This window comes from Blastomyces gilchristii (genome assembly GCF_000003855.2).
Source record: "Blastomyces gilchristii SLH14081 genomic scaffold supercont1.18, whole genome shotgun sequence".
NCBI classification, from domain to species: Eukaryota; Fungi; Ascomycota; class Eurotiomycetes; order Onygenales; family Ajellomycetaceae; genus Blastomyces; species Blastomyces gilchristii.
This window is the reverse complement of record NW_003101665.1, coordinates 502,415-523,478: the sequence shown is the minus strand read 5'-3', so window position 1 is coordinate 523,478 and position 21,064 is coordinate 502,415. Positions and strand designations below refer to the sequence as shown.

Genomic DNA, 21,064 nt, shown 5'->3' with positions numbered 1-21,064 from the left:
ACAGCAGGTGGTGCTTTACGCATGGTAGTTTGCTGGTTGTATTAAAATATTAGTTTGAAGCTCTCCCTGCTGGTGATGTCGAATGGTTGGATGTTCATTTTCAGGGGGACAGAGGATTAGAAAATCCAGTAGGAAATCTTCGCGGACAGGCTTCATTGCAATTGAATTTATTTATTTTGGCAACAATTTTTTTTTTTTTTCCCTTCCACGGCGTATTTTGGAGTAAATTTCTCCTATCCTATCTGCGATATTCCTCCCCGCCAGTCACTGTTGCCGATCGAGTGTTTGTGCGAGCGCTCACCAGCCACCGTTGGAGAAAAGAAACGAGAAGGACGAACGCGCTGTTTGACTCCTCACATCTTTTCTCCCCCTGAATCACACTCAACTCAACTCTTCTTTCCTCTCAATTCTCCAATTGACCACTCAGCGATATTGCTATTCTCTCTCATTACTTTTCTCTCCTTACGTTTCTACGGACTGTCGTCTCCATAGGCGTTGCTAGTCTTGGTCATCCTATCCAATCCCGCCCACAGTCGTCCGCCTCCTCTCCACCACACACAACAACCACCACCACCGACATAACCCTCTTTCACCACTACTCTAGCATTCATTAAATTGTATAGCCATCCTAACATTCCAATACCAGGCCGGGTCAGTGTCCTGCTGGACTCATGGAGACATGCCCTTCTCAACAATTGAAGCTCTGATTTGAGACTGCTCGTCTACCATCGTCGACACGACAAGCTGCCCATTTCGATAGCAACCAGCCGTCCTCCTATTATATTTTAAGCGGAGGAAAATACGCGCGCTCATTTATATATATATATATATATACGCATTCTCACATCCCTACTTGATGATTGACCCCTCATCTTATTCCGGCTCTGTTATAGAACGCCAAACGCCTTGGCTGAACAAAAGAGCTTCATTCCTAGCTGCCAAACATGGAGACTCAAAAACACTATAGACAACGCCTTGCCAACGGCCCTGCGTCTTCTCCCACTGTCAGAGTCGCGTCTCGCTCTCAGAGACACTTCTCTGGTTAGTCTCAGTTAACTCAATTATGTGTTGTTTCATTATTAACCATTCAATCGTTACTGACAAAGCTGATAGCTGAGCCCTCGACGCCTGATCACTCACATCCCTCCAAGTCCGTTTCCCAGAGAAGGAACACGAAGGATGCCCCTGCCAACATTTATACCGGTATGTATATGTGCATAAAACTACTGTATGTGTGATAAATACTTGCTTGGTTCGGGATTCTAACATGTGTAATGGTTTAGATTCCTCGAGAGTATCCGCAAGCCCCTCGTCCACTCATTATGATACCCCACAACGTGAGTTTACCCCCCGGTCTTCCTACTTAATCAAAATCTACAAGGAATTCCAATTAAAATGGATAAACTATTATTGCAGGAAATATCGATTCCGCCAGATCAACACCGCTGGTCAACCCCACCTCCTCCCTTCTCCAAGGCCTGATAAATGAACAGCGTGCCAACCGTGGCGGACGGAGAGGAGTTTCTGAACACCCCAGCGACATCCAAGTCCAGACGCCAACCATAACTCCATCTCAAGATGACTCGTCATCGGAGAAACAACGGAAAGTTACCAGCGTTTTATCCGCTGGGTTGAAAGAGCCTAGGGAGATGGGGATAAGAGAGATGAACCAGGTGAGGATTTCTCTGCTGTCTCATTTACATCCACTCTATAACGTAGCATCCTCCGTACTGACCTGTTAATTCTTCAGTACGTTTCCAAACTGAACAAATTGAATTTCGACCTCAAATTGGAGATTTATCATCGATCCCAGCAGCTCATTTCGCTGGAGAAGAAGCTCGAACGCATGGAGGCTCTAGAAGAGGAGGTTCAACGGCTACAGGGGGTGGAAGAGGAACTACAGGAATTACGCGAAGTAGAAGAGAGCAATCAGAGTTTGCGCGAGTCAAACGAGCACTTGCGCTTGGAGCTGGATAAGCGAGACCAGGCGGTCAATGAAGCAGTGGAGCTGATATGCCGGCTTGAAGCGAGGTTAGATGAGCTGGAAGCAACTAACGACGACGGGGATGATGAGCGGCCATTGACTGCTCGCCCCCACACAAGTGAGGGCCTGGCACCGTCTCCTAGCATGACCCCAAAAGGCACGCCCATTTTCGAGATACCCGATCGCACCTCATCATGGAAGGGGACAAGCTCTGCGCGCTCGTTGCGAACCCGCACTGAGACAACATGTTCTTCAACACGGAGGCCCCGGAAGCACCCGTCATTCCTTTTGGAAAACAGCGGAAGTACCAGCGCTCTTCGCAGTCTTTATATTGCCGCAGACGAGGAAACTACGTCAGGGAATGGATTCAGCACGTCATCTCTAACTGAGAGCTTTGTTTCAGGAGACGAGCCGCCGGAGCCAGGATCGCCTAGACTTAGCATCCTCAGTGAATGTAGCTATCTGGACCCGTCAGCTACGCCGTCAAAGCGGTTCGACGACGTTGATGTGACAAGCGTTGGCTCGATTCAGAGGAGTTTTTCACAACCTATTTCCAAATTGGAGCTGTCGTCGAAGCAGAAGGAAGAAAAGGACGTTAAGATGTCGCGGATCGACCAGTGGATTCAGCCTCATGATGACCCACAGACTCCTACTGGACAAAGGCGGGACAATTTTCCAGTAGAGACGTCGGAAACCGTTCCAAAGAAGCCGCAGCCCTCCCTTGGGACTGCATTCCAGGCCAAACACCCTGTTAAGCCATACAGATTCGACACACCAAGGTTGGACGGACCGCTGTTTAATGGAGGACGGTTACCACCTACGCCAGATACGATGAGTACGTCTAATCCTGACGCAAGGAACAGGTCCAATTCGAGTATTATTGTGGAGAAGAGCCTTTTGGACCAGGGTCGCCCTTTCGCTAACTTTTCAGGGGGTCATATTGCTTTACGACGACCCAGATCCGCGGATGATATTACCACCCGACCAAGTACTGGGAGTACCGCGCTATCCGGGATGATTGAGACGTTGAGCAATGCCTCGCGGCTCGGGATTAACCCTAGCCGGGACCATCTTGGAAGCATTTTTCCAACCTTTGGTGACCATGTTGCTGGCGGGTCGAAGCGGACGGAGCTTCTCCTTCGTGGGGATTTAGCTAGACAAGATTGTGAGGATTATGCTGGGGAAAATACGAACCCCAATATCAGTGCTACTACTCCGAACAATGGCGAGGATAGTACGCTGTCGGCAAGAAGGAAAAGATACCCTCCGTCCCTGACATCAACACACTCGGAACCACGATATGAGGCGTCAATTTCCAGCTCACCACCATTGACACCCCAGGACTGGCTAGAAGCAGCGCTACCGGCGGATGGAGGTAAACGTCACAGACCGGTGAAATTTCATCACCAGCGCTCTCATCAGCACAAAAAATCCCATTCCACAGATATAAAACACACCTCCTTGCTGTCCACTGGTGAACCAGCAACACCAACATCGACAATAGGAACAACGCGATCAGAAAAAATAAAAGCAGTATCCAAGCCCGATGATCTCCACTCCCCATCTCCTACAAGCCTCCGCAGCCGCATCAAAGGTAGCAGAAATAACAATAACCCTCCACAGACAGAAGACGTGGAGCTACCCCGTCATCGCCTCAGTCTCCGACCCCGCTTCTTTAGCCGTGCTGTTACCGCCGCTGCGGCTGCACCCCAACGCCAAACGGCCCCCATGTCCGATCCAGTCGATGATGGGGATAGTGCACCATCGCCTAAAATCGGCAGGAGTCGACGTATGAGTACCAGTCGCCGCAAGAGTGTGCATGTTGTTGAGCTAGCGCCGCCAGCTAGAGCGAGGGCGGATTTGGGCCCAGGACGTAGCGGTGGTAATGGCAGCAGCAGCAGCAACAACAACAACAACAACAACAACAACAACAACACGCAAAATGGGGATGCAGGAACCTTGAAATCACCGACATCGACATCAACATCACGCAATACGGCCGCAGGCAGTCGCCCGCGCACATCAGAGGCGCCCGAGACGAGCAAACGACGTCCTAGCTCCCTTGGTATATTTGGTTGGATGCGTGGCGCGACAAGCTCCACTACTACCCCTACACAGACCCATGAGAAAGAGAATAATCATAGTAGCAACCGCGGCTCTACCACATCCGCGAGAAATACACCTACGCCCACCGGCCCAAAAATAATAGGAGCGACAAGGGTAGCATCCGCCATATCTTCCCCTACCGCTTTCCCATACTCAACCCAAGCCCACAATACAAGTTCCAAATCAGTGTCCTACGCCGTCGCCCATGCGCGTCAGGTGGATATCAACAATACCCACAAAAGTTATATCAACGGTATGCAAAAACACGCCACTGCACCCGTAGATCTGGCTTATACGCCTGAAACCGAAGGCAGCGGGATCGAGAGGCGGGGGTCGAGGTTTTCGCAGAGGCGGGGGTCGTGGAGACCTGCTGTCTGAAAAGGGTTGAATTATGGTGCTTGCTTGAGAATGTCCTTTGCTGGTTACCGATTGTGTTTTTATTATTATTATTAAGGAACCCGGGAAGAGAGGGAATTGGGGGAATGGGGACGGGTTTCTCTCCCCCTTCCCATATCTTTTATGTTTTCATACTTTCATGTTCTTTTTTACCGTGTTTTTTTTTGTATCCGTTCTCTTTTCCCTTTTTGTGCTTTGAACAGTACAAATGTATGAGTACATGTAGCGATAAGCATTGAGTCGTCCTGATTTGCTCTGGCCTTTATCCGTTTCTGCTTCTGCCGTGTTCCTTTTTTCCCCCCCTTTATGTGTTCGTCTGAACGTTTCTTACGGGGTGCTCTTCTTTATGTCTTTTTGTTCCCATCTAGCAAGCATCATGTAACTTTTAACACAAACGCGAAAATGCACTACGACGCGATGGGATCCGCTTGGCAAGATGGGATGTTTCTTTTTATAGTTTTGTCGTTTCTGACGTCTTTCCACAAATGAAAGATAAAAAGTATATAAAGCGGTTGTTTGTTGGTGGGGATCGGAAACTGAAATTATAACAATGATCATGCCACGGACAACTCTCGCTTTATATATAATATTTATTCATTCGTTAGAACTTGCGGTACGGTATGGGGGTTGTGGTGCTCCAATTCAATTTTTTCTGTTCTTTTAAATTTGTTTATATCGTTTTCCGGACTCTTTTCTCTCGAAGTTTGTTGGGTGGGATGGCGTGTTGTTGTTCTTCCTTTTTCCACTCTTCTTCTACGATTAATATGCCATAACACATGACGAGGGATCATCAGTGGAATGTAGTGGGTGATAGTAAATAACATAAAACTAATGTATCATTTTCGTGCGAGCTGTTGCTTTCTGCTCCTCCCTTCAGTCCCTGTTTCTTCTTCTGATTTAAAATATCTTAAGAGGGTTTGAAAAAGAGATACATAAGTATTGTTGAATTTTATGATATCCAGAGAAGTCAATCGGAGAAAATGTTATATGTAATGTACATACAATAGATACATGTCCATACAGGCTGGGCAATTGGCGTGGCAAGGAGAGGTTGGTTTGCCAGGTTTGGTCAAAGCTCAATTTGCAATCTCCCCTGGCTACAAAAATGAACCAAACTAAGCACATGTTTAATTTATGAAATTTCTTCTTTGTTTCTAGTAGGAAAAGCGTCTTGTACAGGAAAGTGGTTGTAATTAGTTAGGTAGATTCATCTTTTGGTTTAAGCAAAACGCTGTTCAGCAGCCTTCCAGTTCACGACGTCCCATATGGCGGTGAAGTATTCTGCTTTGCGGTTTTCGTATTGGAGACTGGTGGGTGGAGATGTTAGTTTTGTACTCCTGTTGGATAAGGAGATTGAAGAGGAAGAGGTGAGGAGAAATTGAAAGGAGAAAAGGACGAGGGGGCACTGACTAGTAGGCATGTTCCCATGCGTCAATACCCAGGAGGGGTTTGAATTGGCCGACGACGGGGTCTTGGTTCTAGAGTGAAAATGATAGTTAGTGATCCAATTTAATCATTTATCCCGTACATAAAAACAAGGATACTACTTACAGCATAGGTCTTAATCGCAATCTTCGATGTCTGCTTATCCTTAACCAGCCACGCCCACCCACTCCCCTGAATGCCCGCCAATGCTGCGTTGAACGTAGACTTGAAACCGTCATAACTCCCGAAGGAATCGTCAATGGCTTTACCCAGGGCACCAGAAGGTGGTTCACCACCACCGGCACTCTTGGGGGCCAGATTCTCCCAGAACAGGGAGTGGTTGACATGTCCACCGCCGTGGAAGTTGGTCAGGGCCTGCAGTTGCACCTGGGTCTGGATGTCTGCTTTTCCTTGTGCGGCGGCTAGTTTCTCGACAGCATCATTGAAGGAGTTTACGTAGGTTTGATGGTGTTTTTTGTGGTGGAGTTCCATAATTTTGCCGGAGATGGAGGGCTCCAGGGCGCCGTAGTCATCTGGTATTTGTTTTAGTAAGGTGTTGGATCAACTTATCGCTTGGACTGTGGCTTACATTTTAGATCTGGGAGGGTGGCTTTGGTTGAAATGGGGCGCGCTCCTGCGGCTCCTAACATAGCTGCGGTATTTGGTCGAGCTGCCACAGCACCAGCTCGAAGGGCACCACCTACTGTGGAGCGAAGGACGGAGGTAGCCATGGTTGATGTTTGTTTTGATAACCGGGGGATTCGGGATGGTTGGTATTTGGTCAATTGAGAGTCAAATAAGGGGGGAATATCTGCTTTCTTGATTAAGGGCCAGAGGTCAGGAGCTATATATAAAGAGAATGTTGCCCCAGTTGGCCTCTGATGTAGATATGATGTCGGTTTGTTGTTGAAGCCGGTTAAAAGTGTCCAGGTTTCGCTGCGTTGCCGAATCCGGCTTGGCCTCGCAACAGATTAAAACTCAGCGTAAATGCCGAGTGGTGCAGGTTAGTTACGTCATTGGGCCCGCGATGACTAAGCTCTGCCGAGACCGGATCGGAGCTATTTTGTTCCCGTAAAGAGCGTCGAACCAAGCTTCGACTTTGAACATTTATACAGCGACATCGAACGAAGGAGACGCTGATTTTCTCTATTGCTAACAATGTGGGCATATGAATGATAACTCACGTTGTTTATATATGGCTGACTTTACCTGGAAGGAAAAATAAATCTGGCTGAGCAGATTTCAGAGTCGCTTCCCCATGGAGTGGCCCCCGCGAACCTCTTTTGCTGGTCAGAAGCGGAAAATTAACGATGTCAAATCTGAGGATGAGGATGAGGAGGATGTGAAGCCCGCGCTTGGTTTTCGCGGATTTGCACCTTCAACGATGACACAATCCCCATCTCCTCCCCCTACCATGAACGCGAAATCGACCCATCGCCCAGCATGGACAAACGGCGGCGGCTCCAGTCCCAGAGGACAGAACCGGGCAGGGAAGGGCGGACCTAGTGGAAGTGGCAATACATTTGCCGCCCGGATGATGGCTAAGATGGGATACAAGGAGGGTCAAGGCTTGGGCGCCAGTGGCCAGGGAATGCTCACCCCCATCGAAACTGTATTACGACCGCAGGGAATTGGTTTAGGCGCCATAAAGGAGAAATCGCGGCAAGCAAAAGATGAAGCGAGGCGCGAAGCTGCTAGGAGGGGAGAAGTATTGGAAGATAGTTCGGATGAGGAGCGTAGAGTAAGACGGCGGCGGAAGGAAGAACGGAAGAACGAGAGTGGGAGTGGCACGAGTACCCCAAGAGGCCCTGCGAAACCAAAGTTTAGAACTGCGCGCGAGATTGAGGCGGACACGGTTGGGTTGGAGGTTCCTAATGTCCTCAAGTCGTTGATAGATGCTACTGGCAAGGAGCAGAAGCTATTGACCTCGACAGCTGGATTGATGACGCCGCTGGAGTTCGTGAGCGCGGATGAGAGCGAGGCTCTGAAGATTGCCCGGAGAGCAAGGAATGACCTTGAAGCTTTTGCAGATGAATGGAAGGCACTTACGGAGAGAAGGAAGTTTGTGGAACTTGAAGAAGACCGGGTGGTACAAGAGATGGATACGCAACAAACGAAGATCGAGCAACTGTCGTCGTTAACTTCCGCTGCGGAAGCGTTGGAGAATTTCAGTTTTGATGATGGCCTGGCGGTACGATGGGAGCAAATTACGCAGAGGTTGGAAGTGTTGGAAATCCAATTCGAAAGTGTAATTGATGAGTATGAGCTCTCTGAGCTGGCTGTTGCGGCGATTCATCCCCTTTTTAGGGAATCTGTGGAAGAATGGGAGCCGCTAAACGATCCCACAAATTTGGTCTCCAATCTCCAACGACTTCAGACTATCCTATCTCGAAAACCTCGCAACATACAGGAGGGCGATGGTAGGCAAAAACATTCTACCACCCCCTACGAAACCATGATATATACTATATGGCTGCCAAGAGTCCGAACCGCTATTCTCAACGACTGGGATGTGCAGGATCCATCACCTGCAACCACATTGATAGATGCATGGAAAGATGTGTTGCCCGAATTCATCTACGCTAATGTTCTTGACCAGCTTATTGTCCCAAAACTCAGTACGGCAATCAAAGAATGGAAGCCACGAAGTAGTAAGAAACGAAATGGGCCTTCATCCCAGGCATCCCAGTTTCCATGGTGGCTCTTCGACTGGCTACGATACTTGGACGAACGACACACAAACCCTAAAGCGCCAACGGGCCTCCTCTCAGACGCAAAACGAAAATTCCGCGTGGTACTGGATACCTGGGATTTGGATAGGGGGCTTCCTAGAGGCCTTGAATTTTGGAAAGAAGCGCTTGGCTCAGAATTTGAGGCAGCATTACGAAATCATCTCCTCCCACGTTTAGGCCGACACCTCCGTGAGGATTTTGAAGTGAACCCACAGGACCAGAACCTGGATCCGTTCGAAAACATCTTGAAATGGAAAGATTATTTCAAACCAACCGTCATCGCCCTCCTCCTTACTGCTGAATTCTTCCCTAAATGGCATGCCGTGCTCCATCTCTGGCTAACATCAGACCCCAACTACGAAGAAGTTGGCCAATGGTTCTCCTGGTGGAAGTCGCAAGTCCCCGATGAAATTAACGCCGTCGACGAAGTAGTCGAGGAATGGGAACGGGGGCTTGAAATGATGAATCTTGCACTTGACCTGAGTGACAGGGCAAAGACAGAACTGCCGCCACCATCCACCAGTCAACAGAGACAGCAACAAAGAGACCTACGAGACCATATCAAGCAAAAACCATTCCCTTCGCAAGTACCCCCAGCTACCTCCAAACCCCGACCAGCACCTGCCAAGCGTATCGAGGAGCCCACATTCAAAGACGTCGTGGAAGAATGGTGTGCGGATGAGGGACTTATCATGATCCCACTGCGCGAAGCACATGTCCAGAGCGGCCTGCCGTTATTCCGTATTACGGCGAGTGCCAATGGGAAGGGTGGTGTGTTGGTGTACCTCAAGGGGGACGTGGTATGGGCGCAGAATAAGAAGGCGAGAGACATATGGGAACCTCTTGGGTTAGATAATGTTCTTGTAGCACGCGCGGAGGGGAAATAACTTCCTTCGCCATTCTTATCAAGCCGTTTTTTCAAGGCAAGACTTTTGATTTTATTTTAATACCCTTCACATTTATGATCCCAGCCAGGCAGGGCATGTGGGCAGTGTGCGAACAGCTTGTTGTAAAGGAGAGGGAATTTAATGTTGCTCTAATAGGAGTTTTCTGGGGATATTTCTAGCTAATAATATCTTAGAGTGTATGAAAAAGAAACGAATAACTGTCTATTCCGTGCCGCTAGCTCCTTCGCGGGATGACCGTTCAACAATAGGAACAATGAAATTTAAGATTTAATCTTGGGATTCTATCAATTTACTACAATATATATAACCAACATAATATACTCGTATTTTGTGGTATCGAATCTTGAAAGTAGCCGATCCCTTCTGGCATGTACAGTACATGCATCTCTGGAAAATATGTAACTAGAATATATAACTTAGCCATTTCCCCCCCTCTATTAACACATAATATCAAGGCCAAATTCAACGTGAAATGACATCGTAACGAAGTCGCGGATGGGGTCTCTATGTAAAAGGAATAGCAGTAAAAACAATCAGATCAGGAGGAAAAACCAAGGCGCAAGGGTAAATATACTACTAAAACCAGTAATCAAGCAATGCCAATGGTGTGAAAACAGCACATCAAACTTCGTCTTGCTTCTCTTGCTTCTCGCTTCCTATTTCCGTAGATTTGGACTTCTTTGCTTTCCCCCTTTTCCCTCCACCTTTACTATCCCTCCATTAATTCTTTTTAAGACATCATTTTTCATCAACGCCAGTGCCTTACAATAAAATGATTCCCAATTATCCCTTGGCGCTGTATTTCTCATTAAATGCATTTACAGCTGAAGAGAGAAATGTTGTTAGTTAGTTATCCAACCAACAAAGCGACGCAATGAGCACGGAGCACGGTTTGCCAGAATTCAAAACGTACCAATAGCGATCTGTTTATAGAGCCAATTTCTTGCGCTCTCGTCTTGCACTGGTATGAAAGGGCCATTTGCACCACCCTTGAGAGTGATACTCATCCCGGTTCTCTCTTTGGAAATGGTTTGGATATCGGTTAGCTTGATGTCCCATTCTGCAGTTAGGCGCTTGGACCGAACGAGCATAATGCGATTATACGTGAGCATGATCATCATATCTTTGCCCGGGAACTCGAGATGTGCAAGATAGTCGTCGTTGAAATATTTGCCATCGTCAGTAGTTTTAAGCCAGAACTGGCCTAGTGCTTCTCGTTGTGAGTAGGGCCGGACTATGCCATCCATGCCAATGAAGCGGGTAAGACGGACGCGGTCTAATCCACCAGTATCAAAAACCGTAGTGGTGTTTCGAACACCTTCGGCGAGGTCTGGAAAGTATCGTTCGTTAATATAGGTAATTTTTTTTTAAGGGGAGAGGTTATCGGGGTTGTTACTTACTGGAGGCGAGATCAAAGGCGCCTAGAGCTGGCTTGGTCGCAAGACCCAAAACCCCCTTGCCAATTCCCTTCACGAAGCCTTGTAATCCTTCCTTTTCGGCGCCTTCTAAAGGATGACGTGCTAGGCCCCCAATACCACTGGCCATACTTTGAGCAAATGCATTTCCACCAGAGGTAACTCCGTACAACGCATGTTTAGGCCGATTGCGCGCTCTCGCCATCCTCCGTTGGTCTTGGAATTCTTTGTCCAGAGTTGCTGCCGCCAGGCCCTTCGACAAACTTCCAGTGAACTTGGCCATACTGTCCGAAAACCCAAACACAGACTTCTTGACGAAACTTGTAGCGCCCTTTGCAATTCCGATCCCTAGTTCCTGTGGTCGATCCGACATGACGAGACCCTGATACGGTTCATAAAATATGTCAACAAAGCCTGAGCTCACGGTATTGAACAAACCAACAGGATTTCCTAAGAAATCGGCCGAACCGAGAACAACGTGGATTTGGCGGAGGAATTCTTGGGTGTAATGGCTCGTGACGCTGGAAAGTAGCATAGGCATCGATACTCTCGCGTTTTCCAACATTAGAGCATTTAGCCGGACAGGAGCATCGTTGACGTTTCCCATTGACATTGTCAGGACGTTGATGAAGAACATGAGGGGGTTAGACGGCTCCATGGTATCCTCAACGTTCACTCGCTGGGTACGCACGAAAGAAAGATCTAATTGCATAGGCTGGAGATGCAAGACTTCAAAATATACGTCTTTGCCGTGTTCCTCTTGTTGTGGCTCTGGGATATCTAGATCTGCATCACAAAGCCTTCCTTCCTTCTCCTCAGACCATGACGCACCAGGTACCTTCACAAAATCCAGCATCGCGAAAATGAAATCCTCGTCAAGTTCCAAAGTCATCTGTTGCAAAAGGAGCGTGGCGTATTTGATATATAAGACGCCGTATGAATCGTCTTTAACACGGGTAACTTTAGCATGGAAGATAGGATGTGCTTCCATCTCCTTCCCAGTTTTCTGGACCACACTTGGATAGAGCAGCATGGGGAAGATGCCACCGTAAAGTTGGTTGTCAACCTGTATCCATTTTATTGTCGTATCAACGGTTTGGTAGAGCTTTGATTCGCTAAACTTGAATTCGATATCCCGGAAGGTGAAGTAAACTAGCTCTTTAAGCTTCTGGTTGATAAGGGATATTCCAATGCCACCTAGTCGAAGTTGTGCTTTGAAGTTGACATCGGACTTGATATCTTTCACTTCAAAACCAGAGGAGATACTGGTCTGTGAGGACGGGGCATGATACTGGCGGTACATGCTCTTGGATGGTTTATAATTTGACAGAATTAGTGTTTGTGTAGGGCCTTCAGCGGAGATATTTAAATCGATAATCTTTGATAGGCCATGTTCTTCGATTGGTGGTATCTTCATTGGAATTAGATTCCCAATCTCGGCTAGTTTGATGTGTCTCTCCTTGCCACGACATAACAGAACAAGCGACTTGTTTTTGGCAGCCGGATAGTCCCAGGCGTAAGGCATGATGCTTCTAGGGGGGAGGCGATATCGGATTGGACGCCAGCCAGTTTCTCGGTAATCCTCATCCTCATCTAGGTTAGGATTCTAGCAAGGAGTGTTAGTATGCAGTGTCTGTGCCCCAAAAATTTCAAGGAGTGCGACTTACAGCTTGGAAAAACATAAATTCAGTATCGCTTTCATTGCGCATTGAGAAAGGCCAATGTAAAGTTTCGCTAATGATATGGAGGAATATTGTGGCTGCTTCCATGAGAACCTCTATTCGGATGAGCTTCTGGCGTTGGTTGGCCCTGGCCAGCTTCACATGGATAGCTCCTAGATCCGATATGTTAAAAGGAGAAGACCACTGGTTATTTACACCGGGAAAGCATAAGCAAAGTTGTTTTTGGGGAGCGTGTCGCAAGAAGTGAAGTGGTACTAAATCACCCGTTCGGAGGCTGATCACGTTTGGGGAGCCTGGTTCGCGAGCAATCAGATCTTCATTCAGCTTGTTGTTTAGGACGAAACGAGGCGCCACAGTGACCACTTTCGTAAGTTTATACTTCCCCTCGCCTTCTTCGACGGTAATGCCAGCATGGTACTCGGCCCTTCCGTTTGAAGCAGGTAGAATGGCTTCAAATGTGCTCCCTATGGCCTCAAAACTTTGGGGCTTACTCCATGAAGAACCCTCGACCCGTAGAATAGATCTGTTTCTGCGATCCACGGTAGGATAGGAGTACATGTATGGCAAAGCCCTCCGAACGCCACTGCGTCCATCTGTCCTGATAGCTTGCCCAGCGGATTTTGTCGACTGGAACATGCTCTTGCTTTGGAGGTTAAGATCTAGTCCTGTCTTGTTTAATATCAGATAAGGACTGAATATCGAAACCTTAAAGGCCCCTCCGCTATCTGGAACGGTAAAATAATGCAGACCAAGCCGTAATTCCGTACCGGAGTCATCCTGGACTGTAAGGATCGACTCCCTCCGGAAGTCTTCCTGCGCATTTCCGTTTATTATAGCAAATTCACAGTGTCTAAAGGCCGTGTCTTGCAAATCGACACTGAGGAGTAATAGATGAGACAATTCAACGACGTGTACAGGGCTGATGCCACCCTTTCGAAGGAAGTTTGTCCAATCTTTCCGGGTATTCTTGTCATAGATGCGGTACTTGAAGTCGTATGGGAGAAGATTCTGGATCTCGATCGGGGCAGAAACGCGGATTCTCATGTATGGATAAACATTAAGGATAGGATCCTTGGTATCAAAATTTGCACTCATTTGGAAATAGAATGGTGGGGCCTGCTGTCCGTTTTCGCTATTGCACCTGAGTGTTCTGGTGGGCCTCTTCAGTAGATCATTCCAGAAGAGCCTCTCGTTCGACCAGTCGTAGCCGAATCCCTGGTCAGGTCGAACCACTAAAGAATGCATGTAAGCAGCTCCTACAGGAGCAGGCCGGGCATCGCCAGGTAGAATCTTCTCGATCTTGAGGAGGTGTCCATCTTCAGGACTAAACACACCTAATTCCACTGGAATTTGTGTTTTATTCTCCACGAGTAGTGGCGAACGTAAGGTGATATATTTCACGTTGTCCGCCCCCAGTACAACTTCAACGACGAGCTTGTGGAGTACTTTTTCCTTCTTTGGTTTTAAGTTATATAACGTTTCGCCTTCGCGGACAACAGTAATTCTGTTAATTGCATCGAACCCACTTCCCTCGAGCTTAATACCGACCATGCCAGCGTTGGCTTCTGGTGAGAGGTTCTCCCGCATCGCAGTCGCATCTTCGAATCTCCAGGGACATTCTTCACCATCACTCAGCATCCTGGCATGCCCTTCTCCGCTTTTGTCAGTATCAGCCCAAACTCTCAGGTCGAACCCGGTATAATTACGCAGTTTATACGGCGCATCAGCTCCCCGGGGTTTCGACAGGACATCCTCCTCAGTGGAGAGGAACTGGAAAGATTTTGACGCTAAAGCAATAGTCGCAGATGTAATCGTGAGTTCCATGTTCTTATGAGAAAAAGCTTCGATGGATAGAACATCTGGATTTATTTCCTTCGACATGTGGAATCCGAATTTCCACGGCTCAATTAGGGGCTCCCAAACCGACTTTGAAAAATTGTACACATTGAGGAAGGTGTCGACTGAGGTATCTGCACTCATGTTGGTAGACCAATCTCGAACGTCGACGTTAAATTGTTTCACACTCCAGTCAAGAAGAGGTAGTTCGTGCAAGTCCCCGATAAGAATAACCCGAACTCCATCAATCTGGGCTGTCATTTCCTCCCTTTTCATGATTGTTGACTGTTGGATTTTCCCAATTTCTGTCTCAACAACGGGTTTTTGATGTGAACTGGAGCTGGCAGAATGGAACGTTGCAGGTCTGCCTCCGACTGATCGTCGTCGAGTGGACTTTATAGACTTCTGATCCTTCAAACTCTTCGACTCGGAATCCTCCAAAGGTTCGGCCCTCGATTTCGTCATTTCAGAAGCCTTGTTCATAATTTGAACGGCAAGAAGAATATCTCTCAGTGATAGTCGAAGTACTAGAGGGTCAACATGTATGTTGATTCTTGTCATCGAGGAGCATCTCCCTTTGGACTGGACATCCATGGAAAGAGCAATTGCGAAATCGTCCAGCAGTCGAAGCCGGCTGGTCTCAAATTTGTCCATGCGGCAGAGAAACATGCCGACTTTGGTCATTTCCAGCGTGGAGGCATTCTGTTGAGAGTATATTAATTGCTTCGAACCTAGGACAATGGCTTCGGTATTAGTTATCGCTGGGTTAGCCACTAGAATCATTTGGGCATCAACTATGTTGACTCTGAAAGAAAATGTCATCGCATTTTTAGAACCGTTGGTAGCTCCTGAGGGAGAAGTTTTCACAGGGGAACTGGGCGAAGGTGGTACAGATTCCGTCTCCTCCGTTTCCTCGTCTTCATCATCGGCTGCAGGGTGTTCGTCGTTGGCAAAAGCTGCACTTGCAAAGGATTGGAGCGCGAAAAGATAATCTAAGGCAAATATGACTCTTGGGCTATCAATGGTAAGCATAGCGATTAGGTGTTTTTCTTCACCTCCGGAAATTGACACGCTGGCCATGAACTGCTGCTGCACTTCTGTATTGATAAGAGACATAATTTTGCGAAAGCGATTTGTTCCTTTGGTTCGACTGTCTCGGATGTTGAATGAGTGCACCAGGAGTTCCGATTCAAGCGCACCATCACTCAACATTCGAAGTTTGACATTTGTATTGTTCAAGAAAAATTTAGACAGGCTGGATTCATCTAAACGTCCAACTGGCTGGCCATCTTTCGCCAGAATTAGCTCGAGACCAATCGTTTCAACCCGGAATGCCATATCAAGACGTATCCATGGGTCTGACTCAGCTTCACCGTTGGGGTTTGAATGGGACTGCACAGGGGTTAAATCCTGACTCGGCCTGGGGGTGCCGGGGAATGCGGGTTCCGTGGTGGAGGGAGGCAGTGCTTCGATTGCTTCTGCTTCCTGGAGATCCTGATCTGGCAAAAGAGCTGTTGAGATAGTCTTCGACAGCTCCAGTAAAAATTTAAGCTGCGGTTGAGATATTCTGAGATTGATTGGAGACATAGACCCGTCAATTTCGATGTCTGGACGAGGCACGCCGGCCTGGTGGTCAAGATAAAGTATGGTAAAATCGAGGTCCACCTTCTCAATCATCTGCAATTCTTCACAGTAATCGTCCTCATACCAGAAGTTTGAAGTCAATCGAATATGGCGAATTCCAGCTGAAATCACGTTGACACTTGGGCTTTTTCTTTCATCGTCAAGCGGGCTGAACTTATTATTGGCGTAAATCTCTCCCAAATGCGCAGTCACGAAATCCCTCGGTCTGTCTTCCTCGGTAATCCGAGGGAATACGAGGATAGGTGTCTTAACCACGACATCGAAGCGCATCAGTGAAGCATTTTCCTGGATCTGGTTCGCTTGGTTCGCCGCAGCCTGGCGTGCAGCATTGAAAATAGCTTGCATTTTCCCAAATTTAACTAAGAAGTTGATGATTCTCTGATAAGGACCCTCAATGAAATTAATTTTAATCGAGCCAGATCGCAAGAATACTTCAGAGTTATATCCAGGATAATCTTCGGACTCGGGATCGAAGGTCTGATATTTGAAATCTGCAAAGTCGTCTCCTTCGATACTCATTAACCTTCGTACCGCCGACTGCGAATGGTTCATATCATCGAAGAGAGTCAAGCTACCCATCCGAGTTTCAATTCTCATTGACGGGCCGGTTAAAAAGATGCCAACATCAGCGGCATTTAAACTTATCGTAGCAAGCCTGACTCCATCATCATTGAGAATGAGAGCAATTCTTTCCAATTTCGCTTTAATACGGATTTTCCCAGGCCCAGGTTGTTGCTGTTGCTGTTCTTCCTCAGGATGATCCAGTAACGGTGTGTCAGCTTGTGCCTGTTCTTGTGCCTTGTTATTGTTATTGTTACCCGGGTTCGTAAAGGTGATAAGGATAAAGTCCAGCAGGGTAAGAAGCGTTTTCCTTGTCACAACGAGGTTTATAGTTGATATTGAAAGGTCCAAATTCATTTCTGTGCCATCATAGGTCGATATAAACTCCGGAGATTTCGGATTCACACGAACAAACCTCAGGTTGAACAAATCCCTTTCTTCATTTGCGTCAGAACCCTTAGAGGAGATTATTTGCTTAAAATCCGGAGACGGCGAATCCTCGATATAATCATCCACGCTAAGAGAGTTTAGGAGAATTTCTGCAACCATATCGTATTGGCGAAGGTAGTAGTCCAGTTGGAAATGTTTGGCAACCAACTCTACCAGCAACTTATCAGCGCTTTCCCCATTAGGGTCAGAGCGGTAAAGCGAACCGCGAAGTGTGTCAACTGTAAATTTGAATTCAAATATTCTCTTGTGGATGTTGGTGGGCTGTCTGGACCCCTTCTCGACAGTGCGACCGCGCGACTCTTCCGCATCTGAATCAGTTTCGTCGACAGTGATCTCCGGTAGGCTGGGCAGTTGGAATGACGATGATCTTGGTTTCCTGGTTGAGGCATCCGTCCCGGACCTTTCTCTTGGGGCTCCCTGTAATTTAGTGAAATCTTGGGTTTCTTCGTCGATCCGCGGAATCGCAATGTCAATCAACCTCATGAGATTTTTATACTTTGTGTCAGACATCGATGCATGCAATTCTTGCAGACGGCCTGACACTCGCGTGCGTGTAAGTTCCGTAGATTTCGGGACAATGCACAATTCAAGCATGAAATGCATACTTATGCGGTCAATGATATGGAAATTTTTCGAAACGACGCCCGAGGTTAGCTGTGCTTTGGTGGCCTCGATTCCAGGGCCGATAAGGACTTGAGTGGACTCAAGCTTTAAGAGAAATTTGTCGTACATCAAACTTTCGAGCTGCCTGTAGTCCTCTTCGCTGAACCCTTTCTTTTGTCTTCCCTGAGAATCCTTAATAGTGTCCTTGGATACTAATTCGCTGGTAACACTGACATGACCAGCATCAACGATTAAACATATGGTGCTTTCCTTGACAATGCTTTCTGGAACGATGATCAGAGGTGCCTGGATATCGAGCTGCGCATTTACTGTCTTGTGCTCCTCTAGCGCGAATTCCAACCCGGCTCGGGTCTGCTGTCGAATCTCTTCGACAGTGGCACCAGCAGTTTCAAGCAGGGCACCAATGGACTCCATGTGTCTTTCAGGGGGTCGTAAAAACCTGACCACTTCAACTAGGACCGCAGGGTTGTAAATAACCTCAATACTCTTCAACTTCATCTTGATTGCGGAATCTGCACTGCCATCAAGCGGGTTTTGTTCTAGCTGAAGATGGAAAAGGCTGTCATCTAAGTCCAACGTTTCCTCCTCCTGGGATTCAAGGTCTTGGCTCTCTATCTTCTCGCTTGCTTCGTCCTTAAGCTCTGTCACCCTGTCCTTAACTCGAATTATTTGCGGGAAAAGAGTGCCTTCTGTCGTTCCGTCATACAATCGAAGGCCTCCTAAGTCAATATCAATGACGAAGGAATCTGGTCGTTGTTTCGCTTTCGCTCGGAACTTGTCAAAGACCAGCTTCAGAACCTCGTTTGCTTTTCCTTGGGGATCTCGTTTTAAAGTAAAGCTACCCGTTCGCAGGCTAGAATCTACCTGGAACTTGACAGAGTCCTTGGGAAGCTCGACACTCTCGGCGATGGCCTTTTTCTCATCCCAGTCGATTGCATCATACAGCTCCTGTTTCTGCTCCTCGGTCATTGTTGTACTTTCCTCCTCCTTCTTGGTGCCCCAAATCCATTCGGACCAGGTCTGACTTCTGGCAGGCTTCTTAACTCCAACATTTTCCTTCCTCAATTGGTTCCTTGCTAATGACCTCCAAAATCTGAGATCTTCATAGGAAAGTTTCTCCTCCAGACGGCCCAGTTCCGCAGCTTCTTCTAGCGATAGAGTTTCCTCCCTCTTTTTCTTTTTAAATAAGTTGATATATGAGACCCGATCATCCCTTCGTTCTTTGATATAACCCCATGTCCAACGCCGATTCCGTTCGTGGATTTTGCTAAGAACAGAATTTGCAGCGAACTGTAACCAAGCTCTTGGGTCTTCCTTGGGTCGAACTTTCGGTTGGTGTTGCTTGTATTCTTGATGCCGAATAAAGTAGTGGAATAAATCAACGAGCATCAGCACATCACGGTACTGATCTTCATCAAGGACAAAGCCAAGTTCATCAAAAAGCAACCTCGCCTTGATTCTTGGTCGATCTGTCCGCCCAGTTTTATCAATCTCGAGGCCCGCTCTGCCACTAACGGGTTTCAGCATGAACTGGTGGTTTTCTTCATTGATGGCGGCCTTGAGTCTACTGATCAACTCCTCACGACTCAGGCCCATGCCTTCGCCATTTCCCCCGGTGCCTGATCCGAAGAGTTCCACATCCGTATTCCAATAGACAGCAAGAGCTTCTAGGACAGCCAATTTATGGCTTGTGCCTGATGTGGACTGAACAAATGTGGGTTTCCAATCAGCATCCGTGCTGACAGCACTGAGCTCCTTGACAGTTATGCCTACGGCAAAATGATGCCCCGGGGCGGCAATGGAATCCTCGTAGCGGAAATGCACATTCTTAATCTCCACCTGTAGATTGTCGATAATAGCGGTAGTCAAACTTTGAGTAAAGCTCTGATTTTTTAACCGCTCTTCTTGGGACATTCCGTCAGTGCTTTGCTGCTCCTTAAGTATTTCTGCACTTTCGAGTTTCTCCATCTTGATCGCATGTTGCCGTCGTTTTTCCTCTTCTGGGTCGTAGGTGGCATCCTCTTTGGGTGCTGCGAGTAGGAAGACGTCTTGTATGTGGACCCTCACTGGCTGGCCCCTCAAATTTGACCAGGGTATTGATAAGGTAAGTTCTCCAAGATGACCTTCGACGACATTTAAGGGAAGACGGAGCTGGTCGAGGGCTTCCCGCCGCAGTTCAAGGTTTCGCAGTTTCACGTCGCCAGACCAGATCCCAACATTGAGTTGTCCCGCATCGAAATTTTTGACGTACATGCCCAGAAACCTGTTTAACAGGTTCGCAACGATGCCTTCGAGCATGTTGGCAGTCGACGGTCGTTACCCTGACCGGGGGAGGGGGAATTCAATCGGGTATGTGAAGATAGAACGGGAGGAGGTCCGAGGTCGCGTATCTCAAATCGAAAAGCATGGGAATTAAAATGGAGTTTAGTAAACCGCAAGAGTGGTACTAGACGCATAGTAGTTGTTAGTATCTCGATGCGACTGTGGATGATATCCCGAATGATAGTAAACAAAGTTCGAGGAACGAGATTGGCATTTTTCCCCCCACACGGCTGGAAAGAAGTCACTTGCAAAGACTCAACTCTCATTTACGAATAGCATACAGAGGCCTTGCTAGTATGCTAAAGGCGGGGAATGGCTTACCGCATTGGTTCGGATTCAGGAAGCCCTAAAGGTTGGTGAGGGTTTACTCCAGCACACGGGATACGGACGCAGCAATCATGCTATGTCTCCAGCCTTCAGTCTCCAGCATACACATCCACAGTAGTCGGGCAGAATACCGCGATACTTCAAGAGAATCCAAGGTTGGTCTGTGATATGAAGCTTAGAAGCAACTGGTGAGCAGGTCGTGGCGGGTTGGCAAGCAGCAGGTGAAGGAGAGTTTACGTCACGAGTTAGTTAAATAGCTGCCCGAAGGAGCAAGCCGCAAGGAAAAAAAATACTTTGTTGTTACCCAAAGTCTCCACAAAACGTCCTGTTCCTTGACCTTTTGTGGCTGCTTGCTTAAATATATTCAGATTACAAGCAGAAATGCTCTAGGTATTATTAGGCATATCAATTCCACGGAGGACTTGCTCGTACGTATATATTTTTTCACAAGAAATAGTTACTGAATCTATTTTCGCTCTTACTCTGACTCCCCTCTTTTTGATCCAAGCTCGGCACAATTGGGTCTAACAACAATGGATAAGGGGACTGACTGCGCTATCGATACTCTCCTACAGTTGCTCTATGATATAGTTGGTATATTTCCTTCTATAGAGCCGGAGAAGCAATATTTTAATTTATATGTATATATATA

The 21,064-nt window shown here is 47.4% G+C and overlaps 4 protein-coding genes across 4 annotated transcripts; 2 read left to right on the top strand and 2 right to left on the bottom strand.

Annotated features, from left to right (window-relative positions):
- Positions 1 to 2: 2 nt before the first annotated feature.
- BDBG_07235 (uncharacterized protein) lies at positions 3 to 5,433 on the top strand. Its single transcript, XM_031722999.1, has 5 exons — positions 3 to 1,041; positions 1,114 to 1,203; positions 1,284 to 1,337; positions 1,417 to 1,673; positions 1,751 to 5,433. The coding sequence occupies exons 1-5, from the start codon at positions 945 to 947 to the stop codon at positions 4,466 to 4,468; spliced, it is 3,216 nt and encodes a 1,071-aa protein (XP_031580061.1). The 5' UTR covers positions 3 to 944; the 3' UTR covers positions 4,469 to 5,433.
- BDBG_07234 (Fe-Mn family superoxide dismutase) lies at positions 3,897 to 7,009 on the bottom strand. The gene is made up of 4 exons (XM_002622236.2): positions 6,501 to 7,009; positions 6,038 to 6,444; positions 5,897 to 5,964; positions 3,897 to 5,793 (listed from the first exon to the last, which is right to left on the bottom strand). The coding sequence occupies exons 1-4, from the start codon at positions 6,640 to 6,642 to the stop codon at positions 5,706 to 5,708; spliced, it is 705 nt and encodes a 234-aa protein (XP_002622282.1). The 5' UTR covers positions 6,643 to 7,009; the 3' UTR covers positions 3,897 to 5,705.
- A 16-nt stretch (positions 7,010 to 7,025) lies between these two features.
- Positions 7,026 to 9,981, top strand: BDBG_07233 (G-patch domain-containing protein). The gene has a single exon (XM_002622235.2). The coding sequence runs from the start codon at positions 7,170 to 7,172 to the stop codon at positions 9,528 to 9,530; it is 2,361 nt and encodes a 786-aa protein (XP_002622281.2). The 5' UTR covers positions 7,026 to 7,169; the 3' UTR covers positions 9,531 to 9,981.
- On the bottom strand, positions 9,689 to 21,052 carry BDBG_07232 (vacuolar protein sorting-associated protein vps13). The gene is made up of 5 exons (XM_002622234.2): positions 20,407 to 21,052; positions 12,634 to 20,209; positions 10,952 to 12,572; positions 10,465 to 10,881; positions 9,689 to 10,375 (listed from the first exon to the last, which is right to left on the bottom strand). The coding sequence occupies exons 2-5, from the start codon at positions 20,059 to 20,061 to the stop codon at positions 10,335 to 10,337; spliced, it is 9,507 nt and encodes a 3,168-aa protein (XP_002622280.1). The 5' UTR covers positions 20,062 to 20,209; positions 20,407 to 21,052; the 3' UTR covers positions 9,689 to 10,334.
- Between the last annotated feature and the right edge of the window lie 12 nt (positions 21,053 to 21,064).

Excerpts from the sequence above, each read along its gene's own strand:
- BDBG_07234 (XM_002622236.2), bottom strand. The coding sequence starts at position 6,642 with ATGGCTACCTCCGTCCTTCGCTCCACAGTAGGTGGTGCCCTTCGAGCT. Across the intron at positions 6,445-6,500 it reads CACCCTCCCAGATCTAAAAT|ATGACTACGGCGCCCTGGAG; the intron begins GTAAGCCACAGT and ends AACAAATACCAG. Across the intron at positions 5,965-6,037 it reads TTGCGATTAAGACCTATGCT|AACCAAGACCCCGTCGTCGG; the intron begins GTAAGTAGTATC and ends TTTTCACTCTAG.
- BDBG_07232 (XM_002622234.2), bottom strand. The coding sequence starts at position 20,061 with ATGCTCGAAGGCATCGTTGCGAACCTGTTAAACAGGTTTCTGGGCATG. Across the intron at positions 10,882-10,951 it reads CGCCTTTGATCTCGCCTCCA|ACCTCGCCGAAGGTGTTCGA; the intron begins GTAAGTAACAAC and ends GATACTTTCCAG. Across the intron at positions 10,376-10,464 it reads CTATAAACAGATCGCTATTG|CTGTAAATGCATTTAATGAG; the intron begins GTACGTTTTGAA and ends TTCTCTCTTCAG.
- BDBG_07233 (XM_002622235.2), top strand. The coding sequence starts at position 7,170 with ATGGAGTGGCCCCCGCGAACCTCTTTTGCTGGTCAGAAGCGGAAAATT.
- BDBG_07235 (XM_031722999.1), top strand. The coding sequence starts at position 945 with ATGGAGACTCAAAAACACTATAGACAACGCCTTGCCAACGGCCCTGCG. Across the intron at positions 1,042-1,113 it reads CTCTCAGAGACACTTCTCTG|CTGAGCCCTCGACGCCTGAT; the intron begins GTTAGTCTCAGT and ends CAAAGCTGATAG. Across the intron at positions 1,204-1,283 it reads CCCTGCCAACATTTATACCG|ATTCCTCGAGAGTATCCGCA; the intron begins GTATGTATATGT and ends GTAATGGTTTAG.